This window comes from Silene latifolia, chromosome 3, assembly GCF_048544455.1.
Source record: "Silene latifolia isolate original U9 population chromosome 3, ASM4854445v1, whole genome shotgun sequence".
NCBI classification, from domain to species: Eukaryota; Viridiplantae; Streptophyta; class Magnoliopsida; order Caryophyllales; family Caryophyllaceae; genus Silene; species Silene latifolia.
The window spans coordinates 150705057-150722299 of NC_133528.1; the positions used below are offsets into that span (position 1 = coordinate 150705057).

Sequence of the window (17243 nt, forward strand, 5' to 3'; positions counted from 1 at the left end):
CTTTATCTTACCTGAGGAACTTTCTACGTGATTTCCGGAGAATTTTGTTCCGGGACCCCGGAATCCCCAAAAACCGTGTATTATACACTTCAATTTCAGCCGTTCGGAAGGTCGTACCGGACCCTGTTTGTAACAACCACGGTAAAACAAGAATGTAAACTAAGTTCAAGGTGGCGGAAACACCTCAACACCGCGGTAGCTACTGAATAAAAACCAAGTACTCAAATGGAAATACAAGGTCTACGGGGAATAAATACCCCTATATCCAAAAGGAAATAAGAGTTTTAACCAAAGTTAAATAAAACTAAAAGAGTGCGCTAAACAAAGGCGCTCGCTAGCTCACTCGATGCAACCCCAGACAAAATAAGCAACCATCATCCACATCGGTCATAAGAATGACACCCACGATCGATGGGGAGTAACTCGGACGTCCTCCCAGCCATATTACATCACGATAAAGCAACCAAGTAATTAAGATAGATCAATAATGAACAAATGACTCACCAATAACATATTATACAATTAAAATTATAAACTCATTATAAATTAATCATACTTTAAACTAAATAAATCAAATGATTCATTTAATAAAGGTAAACTTATTATACCAAACATATTAAATCAGTTACCACTCAGTAAGGCGAAACGTTAAGGCAACCCATCACTGTTACCTTATCCCTACGGTAGGACTACGATTAATATACGGTCCTAGTCTAAATATGGCCACACTCTCGGGACAAACGCCCCGATTAGACGATCACCAAGCCTATAAACATCCGGGCTGATGACCCCATAGACTCCATATTAGCCTATAAACAACCGGGCTAATAGGACGACTCCAACCTACCTAGACTGCCCATACACACAGCTACTAGGATACAAGTGAAGCGGATAATAAAAGACAGATTCATACTTACGTTGGCTAACTAATTAATATGGACAAACAAATATAAAACTTACGACAGTCAGTTGAATGAAAAATGACAACAGCATCCACAAACATGCTTTTAATATTATATACTACATATTGTAGCATGACCGAACCCATTAAGACACAAAACATAATCTCGACCAATCACAGAGCATAAAGCACACCATGTTTCTCATCACCATTAATTAATCATGTACCCATACTTACGCCATGATGAACACACTCAACTTATTAAACTAACCCAAGTACTTAACCACACAACCATAATTTATTACAAACCACATATATGTTTCCTTTGCTTAAATTATACGTACTCCAGAGTAAGGAGTTTATATTTTATAGTAGTTTGGAAAAGGAGAATCTTATAGAAGACATGAAACAATCAATGAAACGCTATGCTAGAAATTTATATTGTAACCATTTGAATAAGAAAATGAGTCAAGCAGCAAACAATAACCACAACTCTTTTACTCGACTAAAAGCTTAGATCGCAGCCACACGAAACTGGTACGACAGCATAAAATACAACAATTCACAATAGAACTTATAAAACGTTTTGAACGATTATTAACCAATCCAGCATACGAGATCGCAAACCGCAATGTAATACCGAGGACAGTCGTCGACGTTACCTTTTTAGCGCTTAATCTTCAATGGAATCGTCAACAACGTAAGAGTCGGCGTCCGGGTCGTCCGAGTTTGAGCCTACGTTGAAAACGGAACGGAAACGGCGTTAAACATACACGTTTTAAAGCTACTGGGCAACCTATTATATGAGGCGAAGTAAAACGGAAATGGTACGAATGGAAAGCTTACCGCGAGATGAAGAGAATGGCGCAAAAATTACTGGAAACCGTTAAGAAACGAGAGAGAACTGAACTACCGAAAATGGGAGTTCGCTAAGCTAGAATAACGAAGAAGTAAAAGAGGATTGCTTGGTTTGCGGAAATAAGGAATTGGTTTTTTTGAAAAAGATAGAATAAGATATAGTAGAACTTTCAGTTTGGCCGTCTTACTCTTATAGATTTAAGTCCAATATGGATTAATGGATTATCTATTCCTTCCACAAACTATATCTTTATCTAACCTATTAGGCTATTAGTATATATTTATGTTGTTCTTACTTTTGCTTTCTACATAAGTTATTCTGCCGCCCACTCATAAGCTTTTGTTTTGTTTATTTAAAGCCGTCCCACTCATCCATGTTAGCTATCTACAATTATATATATTGGCCTAGTCTGTTACCTTTTCGTTGGCCTAGCACTCAGCATTCTTCTCCTCTATTAAATACACCATCATCATCATTCCAAATTCCTCAAAATAATCACTCAACTTTTCTTTATAAGTGGTACTATTATTTTAAGGGCACCACGTTAAAACTCGCCATTAACTAATATTATGGCAGGAAAAAGCGGGTGTTACAGTCTCCCCTACTTTTAAAAAGTTTCGCCCTCGAAACTTAACACGAGAAAACGAAGTTAAAAAAATGTGAAAGAAAGGATCGAATTAAATAGGACAATAATAATTAATCACCTCTCTCAAAAAGATGTGGGTGCTTTACTCGCATAGAGTCTTCAGTTTCCCATGTCTCTTCCTCGAACTTGTCGCACCTCCAAAGGACTTTAACTAAAGGTACAACCTTATTTCTAAGGCGTTTTTCCTTCTTATCCAAGATGCGAATCGGTCGTTCCTCGTAGGTTAGGTTAGGCTCAATTTCCAAGACTTCAGTCTGCAGGACGTGACTGGGATCGCTAATGTACTTCCTCAGCTGAGAAACATGGAACACGTCATGAACCTTTCCAAGACTAGCTGGCAACTCCAACCTATACGCCACTGGACCAAATCTCTTGATCACCTCATAAGGACCCACATACTTAGGACTCAGCTTCCCTTTGATCCCAAACCTTTTAACACCCTTCATCGGAGAAACTTTGAGAAACACCTTGTCACCCACCTCGAACTCTAAAGGTCGTCGTCTTATATCTGCATAAGATTTCTGTCTATCTTGAGCTGCCTTCATCCTTTCTTGAATCAGTTTGACGCCGTCAATGGTCTCTTGTAGCTTCTCAGGACCCAATTCACGGACTTCACCAGCTTGATCCCAACATAATGGACTGCGGCATTTCCTCCCGTACAAAGCCTCATAAGGAGCCATCTTGATGCTTGCATGATAACTGTTATTGTAGGAAAACTCGACCAAAGGTAAATTCTTCTCCCAACTCGCTTGAAAATCCAAGGCACAAGCACGGAGCATGTCTTCAAGGGTTTGAATAGTTCTCTCCGTCTGTCCATCTGTAGCGGCATGAAAAGCTGTACTCATCATTAACTTGCTACCCATAGCCTTCTGCAACGCTTGCCAAAAACGGGAACAAAATCTTGGATCTCGATCGGACACAATCTCCAAAGGAACACCGTGATATCTTACTATCTCATTCACATAAGCACTTGCCAAACGATCTAAACTCCAAGTCTCCTTGATTGGCACGAAACGAGCACACTTCGTCAGACGATCCACGATCACCCAAACGGCATCTTTACCACCAACAGTTCTTGGCAATGCCATCACAAAGTCCATAGAGATAGACTCCCACTTCCAAGTAGGAATCGCCAACGGTTGCAACAAACCACCTGGTCTCTTATGATCAATTTTAACCTACTGACAAGTAAGACACTTACTCACATACTCAGCAATGTCATTCCTCATGCGGGGCCACCAAAACTGGAGCTTCAAATCTTGATACATCTTATCACCACCTGGATGCACTGAATACGGTGTGTTATGCGCCTCACTCAAAATCTTTACTTTCAACTCGACATCGTCAGGGATACACCATCTACCTCGAAACTTGAGAACCCCATCTGGATTGACTTCAAAACCAACAGCTTTACCACTATCCAACTTAGAACGGATCTCAGCCAATTTAGAATCAGCTACCTGCCTCTCTCGGATCTCCCGGAACAACTCCGGTTCAGCCACCATGGCATTCAGATATGCACTACTAGGTTCCACAAATTCCAAATTAAGCTTAGGAACTCGCACACAAATCATCCGGCAAAATTCTCGATAGAGTTAACAGAATGAACGGTCTTCCTACTGAGAGCATCAGCTACAACATTGGCCTTCCCTTCATGATAAAGCAACTCCACATCATAATCATTAACCAACTCTAACCAGCGTCTTTGTCTCGCGTTTAAGTCCTTCTGAGTGAAAATGTACTTGAGACTCTTGTGGTCGGTGTAGATGCGGCATTGAACTCCAATCAAGTAGTGTCGCCATATCTTAAGAGCATGTACCACAGCTGCTAACTCTATATCGTGCGTCGGATAATTCACCTCATGAACTTTCAACTGCCTTGAAGCATATGCAATCACCTTTCTATTTTGCATTAGGACACACCCCAACCCATTCTTAGAAGCATCGCAAAAGATGTCAAACTCAACACCATCTTCGGGTAAGGTCAAACATGAGCAGTAGTCAGTCTTGCTTTCAACTCTTGAAAAGCTTTCTCACATGCCTCAGACCAAATAAACTTTGATTCCTTCTTCAGCAACTGAGTCATCGGTCTCGCCAGTTTAGAAAAATCCTTGACAAATCTGCGGTAATAACCAGCCAAACCCAAGAAGCTTCGAATCTCATTGACATTAGTTGGACTCTTCCATTCCAAAACAGCCTCCACCTTAGATGGATCCACCATTACACCTTCCTTTGAGATGATATGCCCCAAAAACGACACCTCCTTTAACCAGAATTCACACTTAGAGAACTTTGCATACCATTTTTGTTTACGAAGAATATCGAGTATTGCGCGAAGATGCCGTTTATGCTCGTTCTCATCCTTGGAATAGATCAAGATGTCATCAATGAAAACCACCACACACTTATCCAAAAACTCCCTGAAAGTCCTATTCATCTGGTCCATGAAAACTGCAGGAGCATTCGTCAAACCAAAAGGCATCACCTTAAACTCATAATGACCATATCTTGTACTAAAAGCTGTCTTCGGGATGTCAGTCTCTTTAACTGGAATCTGATGATACCCCGATCTCAAATCAATCTTGGAGAACACACCTGCACCCCTCAACTGATCGAACAAATCATTAATCCTGGGCAACGGGTACTTATTCTTGATGGTCACGCGGTTCAGCTCACGGTAGTCTATACACAATCTCATACTACCATCCTTCTTCTTGACGAACAAAACAGGAGCACCCCAAGGAGAAGCACTCGGGCGGATAAAACCCTTCTCGATCATCTCATCTAATCGCTTCTTCAATTCTTGCAATTCGATAGGAGCCATACGATATGGAGCCTTCGCAATAGGTCCGGTCCTCGGTACAAGATCGATAGCAAACTCAACATCCCTCTCCGGAGGTATACCAGTAGCTCATCCGGAAAAACATCTCGCATACTCATCGACTAGGAACCTCTTCAAGTTTCGGTAACAATGGAGCACTCGTCACCACACATAAATACACTTCATGTCCTTTCCTCTGCATGCCAATAAGCTTCATTGCTGAAATTAACTTGATACCTGGTTGCATTCTCATTCCCTTATAAGTCAACTTCGTACCACACAGACTCTTAAGAAAAATCTTCTGGTCTCGGCATTGAAATCTAGCATCGTAACAGGATAACCAATCCATGCCTAGAATGATGTCAAACTCGGCTAAAGAGAAACTAATAAGAGTAGCTGGAAGGATAGATCCCACAATAGAGATAGGAACATCCTTGAATACCGTGGAACATGAAACAACTTCGCCGGACGGTAAAGATATAGGAGTGGTCTCAGCAGAATGGGAAACAAGAGCAGCTTTCTTGGCAAAGGATACGGATATAAAAGATAGAGATGCGCCAGTATCGAATAAAATATAAGCAGGAATATCTGAAACTGTAAACATACCAGCAATCACATCTGGGTGTGCCTCAGCCTCAGCACGGCTCATCACGAAGATACGTCCCTTCGGCTTAGGAACATTCGCTGCAGGAGGAGTAGTATTTTTCTTGGGACAATCAGCAGCTTTGTGACCTTGTTCTTTGCAATTATAACATCCCAAAGGATTACCCTTACAGTCCCTCCCAGGATGGTAGGTCTTCTGGCAACTGTAGCATACTTTGTCCTTGCTCGGAACATTCTTCTGAAATCCTTTCGGTTCTCATGCTTGCCCTTCTTGAAATCGTAGGACTGCGAAGTAGAAGGAGTAAATGGCCTCTTGGAAGATTTAGCAGTCTCAGCTACCGCTTCAAGTCTGACAGCTTCAATAGCACCCTCAGCCCAAAGAGCTTCATCGTAAACACGCGCGAATGTATCAGTATCCCTTCTCACCATACCCTGGATCTTAGCCTTTAACCCCTGCCTGAAAAAGAATGTCTTCTGTGCTTCATTAGGAATCATAGGTTCAGCAAAATGGGCTAGAGCATTAAACTGGTCAGTATATTCTTGTACGGATGAATCCCCTTGCTTGAAATTCAGGAACTCTGCCATCTTCTGGTGTTTCAATTGAGCAGGATAGAATCTTGCTTCCAAAAGAGTCTTGAATCTCTCCCAGCCAAAACCTGGTTCCAAAGTAGAAGTGGGACCAGTCATAGCCCACCAATGATCAGCTTCCTTCTCGAGAAAATGTGCAGCAATGTTAACTTTATCGGCCTCTGCAACACGGTACAGAATGAAATGCTTCTCCATGTCTCTGGTCCACTCGACATCAACACAGGATCAACGGTTCCATCATAAATCTTGGCGTTACTCCTCGCAATCCGGCTTGCAATATTTGTATATCTTGGTTCGGTTGTTGTTGTTGTTGTTGTTGTGGTTGTTGTTGTTGTTACAATTCTGATTCTGGAGCAAATGAGTAAGAGCTTCGAGAATCGCATTGTTCACGTTACCAGGTCTGCCTGTCATCTTTACTCAAAATAAGCCGAGGTTAGACCCTAACAATGGTGCTAATCACCCAAGCAAACAAACACATGCAGCCTACCACCTTAGGTCCTTAACTGTCTACCCATCTCTCACTTTAGTCATTAAGGTTAAGCTTAAAATTTAATATTTTATTTGGGTTTACCGAGTGTAAGCGTCGGGAGCAACCATGCTCTGATACCAACTGTAACAACCACGGTAAAACAAGAATGTAAACTAAGTTCAAGGTGGCGGAAACACCTCAACACCGCGGTAGCTACTGAATAAAAACCAAGTACTCAAATGGAAATACAAGGTCTACGGGGAATAAATACCCCTATATCCAAAAGGAAATAAGAGTTTTAACCAAAGTTAAATAAAACTAAAAGAGTGCGCTAAACAAAGGCGCTCGCTAGCTCACTCGATGCAACCCCAGACAAAATAAGCAACCATCATCCCATTCGGTCATAAGAATGACAGCCACAGTCAGTGGGGAGTAACTCGGACGTCCTCCCAGCCATATTACATCACGATAAAGCAACCAAGTAATTAAGATAGATCAATAATGAACAAATGACTCACCAATAACATATTATACAATTAAAATTATAAACTCATTATAAATTAATCATACTTTAAACTAAATAAATCAAATGATTCATTTAATAAAGGTAAACTTATTATACCAAACATATTAAATCAGTTACCACTCAGTAAGGCGAAACGTTAAGGCAACCCATCACTGTTACCTTATCCCTACGGTAGGACTACGATTAATATACGGTCCTAGTCTAAGTATGGCCACACTCTCGGGACAAACGCCCCGATTAGACGATCACCAAGCCTATAAACATCCGGGCTGATGACCCCATAGACTCCATATTAGCCTATAAACAACCGGGCTAATAGGACGACTCCAACCTGCCTAGACTGCCCATACACACAGCTACTAGGATACAAGTGAAGCGGATAATAAAAGACAGATTCATACTTACGTTGGCTAACTAATTAATATGGACAAACAAATATAAAACTTACGACAGTCAGTTGAATGAAAAATGACAACAGCATCCACAAACATGCTTTTAATATTATATACTACATATTGTAGCATGACCGAACCCATTAAGACACAAAACATAATCTCGACCAATCACAGAGCATAAAGCACACCATGTTTCTCATCACCATTAATTAATCATGTACCCATACTTACGCCATGATGAACACACTCAACTTATTAAACTAACCCAAGTACTTAACCACACAACCATAATTTATTACAAACCACATATATGTTTCCTTTGCTTAAATTATACGTACTCCAGAGTAAGGAGTTTATATTTTATAGTAGTTTGGAAAAGGAGAATCTTATAGAAGACATGAAACAATCAATGAAACGCTATGCTAGAAATTTATATTGTAACCATTTGAATAAGAAAATGAGTCAAGCAAACAAACAATAACCACAACTCTTTTACTCGACTAAAAGCTTAGATCGCAGACCACACGAAATCGGTACGACAAAGATAAAATACAACAATTCACAATAGAACTTATAAAACGTTTTGAACGATTATTAACCAATCCAGCATACGAGATCGCAAACCGCAATGTAATACCGAGGACAGTCGTCGACGTTACCTTTTTAGCGCTTAATCTTCAATGGAATCGTCAACAACGTAAGAGTCGGCGTCCGGGTCGTCCGAGTTTGAGCCTACGTTGAAAACGGAACGGAAACGGCGTTAAACATACACGTTTTAAAGCTACTGGGCAACCTATTATATGAGGCGAAGTAAAACGGAAATGGTACGAATGGAAAGCTTACCGCGAGATGAAGAGAATGGCGCAAAAATTACTGGAAACCGTTAAGAAACGAGAGAGAACTGAACTACCGAAAATGGGAGTTCGCTAAGCTAGAATAACGAAGAAGTAAAAGAGGATTGCTTGGTTTGCGGAAATAAGGAATTGGTTTTTTTGAAAAAGATAGAATAAGATATAGTAGAACTTTCGGTTTGTAGTCTTACTCTTATAGATTTAAGTCCAATATGGATTAATGGATTATCTATTCCTTCCACAAACTATATCTTTATCTAACCTATTAGGCTATTAGTATATATTTATGTTGTTCTTACTTTTGCTTTCTACATAAGTTATTCTGCCGCCCACTCATAAGCTTTTGTTTTGTTTATTTAAAGCCGTCCCACTCATCCATGTTAGCTATCTACAATTATATATATTGGCCTAGTCTATTACCTTTTCGTTGGCCTAGCACTCAGCATTCTTCTCCTCTATTAAATACACCATCATCATCATTCCAAATTCCTCAAAATAATCACTCAACTTTTCTTTATAAGTGGTACTATTATTTTAAGGGCACCACGTTAAAACTCGCCATTAACTAATATTATGGCAGGAAAAAGCGGGTGTTACACTGTTTCTTTTTCTCCCTGTTTTTCAATCACGCGTCCGAGCTCATTTCAGGAATGAACCTGTTCGATTTCAGCCTCAAATAACGACCTTTAACACATTTTTCACGATAATCCGAGTTTCGGCGAATGCTGGTTTGTGACACACCGACACCCCCAAATGTCTTCCGTTGGTGCACAAATTTTGCGTGGCCGCTTTATCTGACCCGAGAACTTTCTATGTGATTTCCAGAGAATTTTGTTCCGGGACCCCGGAATCCCGAAAAACCGTGTATTATACACTTCAATTTCAGCCATTCAGAAGAACGTACCGGACCCTGTTTCTTTTTCTCCCTGTTTTTCAATCACGCGTCCGAGCTCATTTCAGGAATGAACCTGTTCGATTTCAGCCTCAAATAACGACCTTTAACACATTTTTCACGATAATCCGAGTTTCGGCGAAGGCTGGTTTGTGGCACACCGACACCCCCAAATGTCTTCTGTTGGTTCTCAAACTTTGCGTGGCCGCTTTATCTGACCCGAAGAAATTTCTATGTCATTTCCGGAGAATTTTGTTCCGGGACCCTAGAATCCCGAAAAACCGTGTATTATACACTTCAATTTCAAATTTATTCGGATGGTCGATCAGGACCTGTTTCTTTTTCTCCCTGTTTTTCAATAACGCATCCGAGCTCATTTCAGGAATTAACCTGTTCGATTTCAGCCTCAAATAACGAGCTTTAAAATATTTTTCACGATAATCCGAGTTTCGGCGAATGCTGGTTTGCGGCACACCGGCACCCCCAAATGTATTCCGTTAGTGCTCAAATTTTGCGTGGCCGCTTTATCTGACCCGAGGAACTTTCTATGAGATTTCCGGAGAATTTTGTTCCGGGACCCCGGAATCCCGAAAAACCGTGTATTATACACTTCAATTTCAGCCATTGAGAAGGTCGTACCGGCCCCTGTTTTTTTTTCTCCCTGTTTTTCAATCACGCGTCCGAGCTCATTTCAGGAATTAACCTGTTCGATTTCAGCCTCAAATAACTAGCTTTAACAGATTTTTCACGATAATCCGAGTTTCGGCGAATGCTGGTTTGTGGCAACCGGCACCCCCATATGTCTTCCGTTGGTGTTCAAATTTTGTGTGGCCGCTTTATCTGACCCGAGGAACATTCTATGTGATTTTCGGAGAATTTTGTTTCGGGACCCCTGAATCCCGAAAAACCGTGTATTAAACACTTCAATTTCAGCCGTTCAGAAGGTTGTACCTGACCGAGTTTGTTTTTCTCCCTGTTTTTCAATCACGCGTCCGAGCTCATTTCAGGAATTAACCTGTTTGATTTCAGCCTCAAATAACAAGCTTTAACACATTTTTCACAATAATCCGAGTTTCGGCGAATCTTTGGTTTGTGGCACACCAAGCACCTCCAAATGTCTTCCGTTGGTGCTCAAATTTTGCGTGGCCGCTTTATCTGACCCGAGGAACTTTCTATGTGATTTCCGGAGAATTTTGTTCCGGGACCCCGAATCCCGAAAAACCGTGTATTATACACTTCAATTTCAGCCGTTCGGAAGGTCGTACCGGACCCTGTTTCTTTTTCTCCCTGTTTTTCAATCACGCGTCCGAGCTCATTTCAGGAATGAACCTGTTCGATTTCAGCCTCAAATAACGACCTTTAACACATTTTTCATGATAATCCGAGTTTCGGCGAATGCTGGTTTGTGACACACCGACACCTCCAAATGTCTTCCGTTGGTGCTCAAATTTTGCGTGGCCGCTTTATCTGACCCGAGAACTTTCTATGTGATTTCCGGAGAATTTTGTTCCGGGACCCCGCAATCCCGAAAAACCGTGTATTATACACTTCAATTTCAGCCATTCAGAAGATCGTACCGGACCCTGTTTCTTTTTCTCCATGTTTTTCAATCACGCGTCCGAGCTCATTTCAGGAATGAACCTGTTCGATTTCAGCCTCAAATAACGACCTTTAACACATTTTTCACGATAATCCGAGTTTCGGCGAAGGCTGGTTTGTGGCACACCGACACCCCCAAATGTCTTCTGTTGGTTCTCAAACTTTGCGTGGCCGCTTTATCTGACCCGAAGAACTTTCTATGCGATTTCCGGAGAATTTTGTTCCGGGACCCTGGAATCCCGAAAAACCGTGTATTAAACACTTCAATTTCAGCCGTTCAGAAGGTTGTACCGGACCGAGTTTGTTTTTCTCCCTGTTTTTCAATCACGCGTCCGAGCTCATTTCAGGAATTAACCTGTTTGATTTCAGCCTCAAATAACAAGCTTTAACACATTTTTCACAATAATCCGAGTTTCGGCGAATACTGGTTTGTGGCACACCGGCACCTCCAAATGTCTTCCGTTGGTGCTCAAATTTTGCGTGGCCGCTTTATCTGACCCGAGGAACTTTCTATGCGATTTCCGGAGAATTTTGTTCCGGGAGCCCGGAATCCCGAAAAACCGTGTATTATACACTTCAATTTCAGCCGTTCGGAAGGTCGTACCGGACCCTGTTTCTTTTTCTCCCTGTTTTTCAATCACGCGTCCGAGCTCATTTCAGGAATTAACCTGTTCGATTTCAGCCTCAAATAACGAGCTTTGACACATTTTTCACGATAATCCGAGTTTCGGAGAATACTGGTTTGTGGCACACCGGCACCCCCAAATGTCTCCCGTTGGTGTTCAAACTTTGCGTGGCCGCTTTATCTGACCCGAGGAACATTCTATGTGATTTTCGGAGAATTTTGTTCCGGGACCCCGGAATCCCGAAAAACCGTGTATTAAACATTTCAATTTCAGCTGTTCGGAAGGTCGTACCGGACCGAGTTTCTTTTTCTCCCTGTTTTTCAATCACACGTCCGAGCTCATTTCAGGAATTAACCTGTTCGATTTCAGCCTCAAATAACAAGCTTTAACACATTTTTCACGATAATCCGAGTTTCGGCGAATGCTGGTTTGTGGCACACCGGCACCCCCAAATGTCTTCTGTTGGTGCACAAACGTTGCGTGACCGCTTTATCTTACCCGATGAACTTTTTATGTGATTTCCGGAGAATTTTGTTCCGGGACCCCGGAATCCCGAAAAACCGTGTATTATACACTTCAATTTCAGCCATTTAGAAGGTCGTACCGGACCCTGTTTCTTTTTCTCCCTGTTTCTCAATCACGCGTCCGAGCTCATTTCAGGAATTAAGCTGTTCGATTTCAGACTCAAATAAATAGCTTTAACACATTTTTCACGATAATCCGAGTTTCGGCGAATACTTGTTTGTGGCACACCGGCACCCCCAAATGTCTTCCGTTGGTGCTCAAACTTTGCGTGGCCGCTTTATCTAACCCGAGGAACTTTCTATGCGTTTTCCGGAGAATTTTGTTCCGGGATCCCGGAATCCCGAAAAACCGTGTATTATACACTTCAATTCCAGCCGTTCGAAGGTCAAATGCAGGACCTGTTTCTTTTTCTCCCTGTTTTTCAATCACGCGTCCGAGCTCATTTCAGGAATTAAACTGTTCGATTTGACCTCAAATAACGAGCTTTAACACAATTTTCACGATAATCCGAGTTTGGCGAATCTTTGGTTTTAGGCACACCAAAGACCCCCAAATGTCTTCCGTTGGTGCTCAAACTTTGCATGGCCGCTTTATCTGACCCGAGGAACTTTCTTTGTGATTTCCGGAGAATTTTGTTCCGGGACCCCGGAATCCCGAAAAACCGTGTATTAAACACTTCAATTTCAGCCGTTCGGAAGCTCGTACCAGACCGAGTTTCTTTTTCTCCCCGTTTTTCAATCATGCGTCCGAGCTCATTTCAGGAATTAACCTGTTCGATTTCAGTCTCAAATAACAAGCTTTAACACATTTTTCACGATAATCCGAGTTTCGGCGAATGCTGGTTTGTGGCACATCGGCACCTCCAAATGTCTTCCGTTGGTGCTCAAACTTTGCGTAGCCGCTTCATCTGACCCGAGGAACTTTCTATGTGATTTCCGGAGAATTTTGTTACGGGACCCCGGTATCCCGTAAAACCGTGTATTATACACTTCAATTTCAGCCGTTCGGAAGGTCGTAACGGACCCTGTTTCTTTTTCTCCCTGTTTTTCAATCACGCGTCCGAGCTCATTTCAGGAATTAACCTGTTCGATTTCAGCCTCAAATAATGAGCTTTAACACATTTTTCACGATAATCCAAGTTTCGGCGAATGCTGGTTTGTGCCACACCGGCACCCCCAAATGTCTTCTGTTGGTGCTCAACCTTTGCGTGGCCGCTTTATCTAACCCAAGGAGCTTTCTATGTGATTTCCGGAGAATCCCGAAAAATCATGTATTAAACACTTCAATTTCAGACGTTCGGAAGGTCGTACCGGACCCAGTTTCTTTTTCTCCCTGTTTTTCAATCACGCGTCCGAGCTCATTTCAGGCATTAACCTATTCGATTTCAGCCTCAAATAACAAGCCGCAACACATTTTTCACGATAATTCGAGTTTCGGCGAATGCTGGTTCGTGGCACACCGGCACCCCCAAATGTCTTCCGTTGGTGCTCAAACTTTGCGTGGCCGCTTTATCTGACTAAAAGAACTTTCTATGTGATTTCCGGAGAATTTTGTTCCGGGACCCCAGAATCCCGAAAAACCGTGTATTTTACACTTCAATTTCAGCCGTTCGGAAGGTCGTACCGGACCCTGTTTCTTTTTCTCCCTGTTTTTCAATCATGCGTCCGGGCTCATCTCAGGAATTAACCTGTTCGATTTCAGCGTCAAATAACGAGCTTTAACACATTTTTCATGATAAACCGAGTTTCGGCGAATGCTGGTTTGTGGCACACCGGCACCCCCAAATGTCTTCCGTTGGTGCTCAAACTTTGTGTGGCCGATTTTTCTGACCCGAGCAATTTTCTATGTGATTTCCGGAAAATTTTGTTCCGGAACCCCGGAATCCCGAATAACCGTGTATTATACACTTCAATTTGACCCGTTCGAAGGGTCGACGGACCTGTTTCTTTTTCTCCTGTTTTTCAATCACGCGTCCGAGCTTATTTCAGGAATTCACCTGTTCGATTTCAGCCTCAAATAACGAGCTTCAACACATTTTTCACGAAAATCCGAGTTTCGGCGAATGCTGGTTTGTGGCACACCGGCACCCCCCAAATGACTTCCGTTGGTTCTCAAACTTTGCGTGGCCGATTTATCTGACCCAGGGAACTTTCTATGTGATTTCCGGAAAATTTTGTTCTGGAACCCCAGAATCCCGAAAAACCGTGTATTATACACTTCAATTTCAGCCGTTCGGAAGGTCGTACCGGACCCTGTTTCTTTTTCTCCCCGTTTTTCAATCACGCGTCCGAGCTCATTTCAGGAATTAACCTGTTCGATTTGACCTCAAATAACGAGCCGTAACACATTTTCACGATAATCCGAGTTTCGGCGAATCTTTGGTTCGTGGCACACCAAGCACCCCAAAACTATTTACATTGGTGATCAAACTTTGCGTGGCCGCTTTATCTGACTAGAGGAACTTTCTATGTGATTTCCGGAGAATTTTGTTCCGGGACCCTGGAATCCCGACAAACCGTGTATTATACACTTCAATTTGAGCCGTTCGGAAGGTCGTACCGGACCCTGTTTCTTTTTCTCCCTGTTTTTCAATCATGCGTCCGGGCTCATTTCAGAAATTAACCTGTTCGATTTCAGCGTCAAATAACGAGCTTTAACACATTTTTCACGATAAACCGAGTTTGGCGAATCTTTGGTTTTAGGCACACCAAGCACCCCAAATGTCTTCTGTTGGTGCACAAACGTTGCGTGACCGCTTTATCTTACCCGAGGAACTTTATATGTGATTTCCGGAAAATTTTGTTCCGGGACCCCGGAATCCCGAAAAACCGTGTATTATACACTTCAATATCTGCCGTTCGGTAGGTTGTACCAGACCCTGATTCTTTTTCTCCCTGTTTTTCAATCACGCGTCCGAGCTCATTTCAGGATTTAACATGTTCGATTTCAGCCTCAAATAACGAGCTTTAACACATTTTTCACGATAAACCTTGTTTCGGCGAATGCTGGTTTGTGGTACACCGGCACCCCCAAATGTCTTCCGTTGGTGTTCAAACTTTGCGTGGCCGCTTTATCTGACCCGAGGAACTTTCTATGTGATTTACGAAGAATTTTGTTCCGGGACCACGAAATCCCGAAAAATCGTGTATGATACACTTCAATTTCAGCCATTGAGAAGGTCGTACAGGCCCTGTTTCTTTTTCTCCATATTTTTCAATCACGCGTCCGAGCTCATTTCAGGAATTAACCTGTTCGATTTGAGCCTCAAATAACGAGCTTTAACACATTTTTCACGATAATCCGAGTTTCGGCGAATGCTGGTTTGTGGAACACCGGCACCCCCAAATGTCTTCCGTTGGTGTTCAAACTTTGCGTGGCCGCTTTATCTGACCCGAGGAACTTTCTATGTGATTTCCGGAGAATTTTGTTCCGGGACCTCGGAATCCCGAAAAACCGTGTATTATACACTTCAATTTCAGCCATTGAGAAGGTCGTACAGGCCCCTGTTTCTTTTTCTCCCAGTTTTTCAATCACGCGTCCGAGCTCATTTCAGGAATTAACCTGTTCGATTTCAGCCTCAAATAACTAGCTTTAACACATTTTTCACGATAATCCGAGTTTCGGCGAATACTGGTTTGTGGCACACCGGCACCTCCAAATGTCTTCCGTTGGTGCTCAATTTTTGCGTGGCCGCTTTATCTGACCCGAGGAACTTTCTATGCGATTTCCGGAGAATTTTGTTCCAGGAGCCCGGAATCCCGAAAAACCGTGTATTATACACTTCAATTTCAGCCGTTCGGAAGGTCGTACCGGACCGAGTTTCTTTTTCTCCCTGTTTTTCAATCACGCGTCCGAGCTCATTTCAGGAATTAACCTGTTCGATTTCAGCCTCAAATAACAAGCTTTAACACATTTTTCACGATAATCCGAGTTTCGGCGAATCTTTGGTTTTGGCACACCGCACCCCCAAATGTCTTCCGTTGGTGCTCAAACGTTGCGTGACCGCTTTATCTTACCCGAGGAACTTTCTATGTGATTTCCGGAGAATTTAGTTCCGGGACCCCGGAATCCCGAAAAACCGTGTATTATACACTTCAATTTCAACCATTTAGAAGGTCGTACCGGACCCTGTTTGTTTTACTCGCTGTTTTTCAATCACGCGTCTGAGCTCATTTCAGAAATTAACCTGTTCGATTTCAGCCTCAAATAACTAGCTTTAACACATTTTTCACGATAATCTGAGTTTCGGCGAATACTTGTTTGTGGCACACCGGCACCTCCGAATGTCTTCCGTTGGTGCTCAAACTTTGCGTGGCCGCTTTATCTGACCCGAGGAACTTTCTATGCGATTTCCGGAAAATTTTGTTCCGGGAGCACGGAATCCCGAAAAACCGTGTATACACTTCAATTCCAGCCGTTCGGAAGGTCGTACCAGACCCTGTTTCTTTTTCTCCCTGTTTTTCAATCACGCGTCCGAGCTCATTTCAGGAATTAACTTGTTCGATTTCAGCCTCAAATAACTAGCTTTAACACATTTTTCACGATAATCCGAGTTTCGGCGAATACTTGTTCCGGAGAACTGACCCGAGGAACTTTATATGTGAATCCCGAAAAACCGTGTATTAAACACTTCAATTTCAGACCTTCGGAAGGTCGAACCGGACCCAGTTTCTTTTTCTCCCTGTTTTTCAATCACGCGTCCGAGCTCATTTCAGGCATTAACTTGTTCGATTTCAGCCTCAAATAACGAGCTGCAACACATTTTTCACGATAATCTGAGTTTCGGCGAATGCTGGTTCGTGGCACACCGTCACCCCCAAATGTCTTCCGTTGGTGCTCAAACTTTGCGTGGCCGATTTATTTGACCCAGGGAACTTTCTATGTGATTTCCGGAAAATTTTGTTCCGGGACCCCGGAATCTTAAAAAACCGTGTATTATACAC

General features: G+C 42.4%; 3 protein-coding genes across 3 annotated transcripts in view; 1 reads left to right on the forward strand and 2 right to left on the reverse strand.

Moving 5' to 3' along the window:
• The window catches only part of LOC141649969 (uncharacterized), a 29740-nt gene extending 27317 nt beyond the window's left edge, over positions 1 to 2423 (forward strand). Inside the window, exon 3 of the mRNA XM_074458632.1 lies at positions 2337 to 2423. Within this exon, the coding sequence (XP_074314733.1) occupies positions 2337 to 2423 (87 nt within the window). The remainder of the gene's footprint in view (positions 1 to 2336) is intronic.
• Positions 2424 to 4389: 1966 nt separating this feature from the next.
• On the reverse strand, positions 4390 to 4887 carry LOC141649970 (putative mitochondrial protein AtMg00860). The gene has a single exon (XM_074458633.1). The coding sequence runs from the start codon at positions 4885 to 4887 to the stop codon at positions 4390 to 4392; it is 498 nt and encodes a 165-aa protein (XP_074314734.1).
• Positions 4888 to 5341: 454 nt separating this feature from the next.
• LOC141649971 (uncharacterized) lies at positions 5342 to 6612 on the reverse strand. Its single transcript, XM_074458634.1, has 2 exons — positions 6096 to 6612; positions 5342 to 5964 (listed from the first exon to the last, which is right to left on the reverse strand). Exons 1-2 carry the CDS (start codon positions 6610 to 6612, stop codon positions 5342 to 5344), a joined length of 1140 nt encoding a protein of 379 aa, XP_074314735.1.
• Positions 6613 to 17243: the final 10631 nt, after the last annotated feature.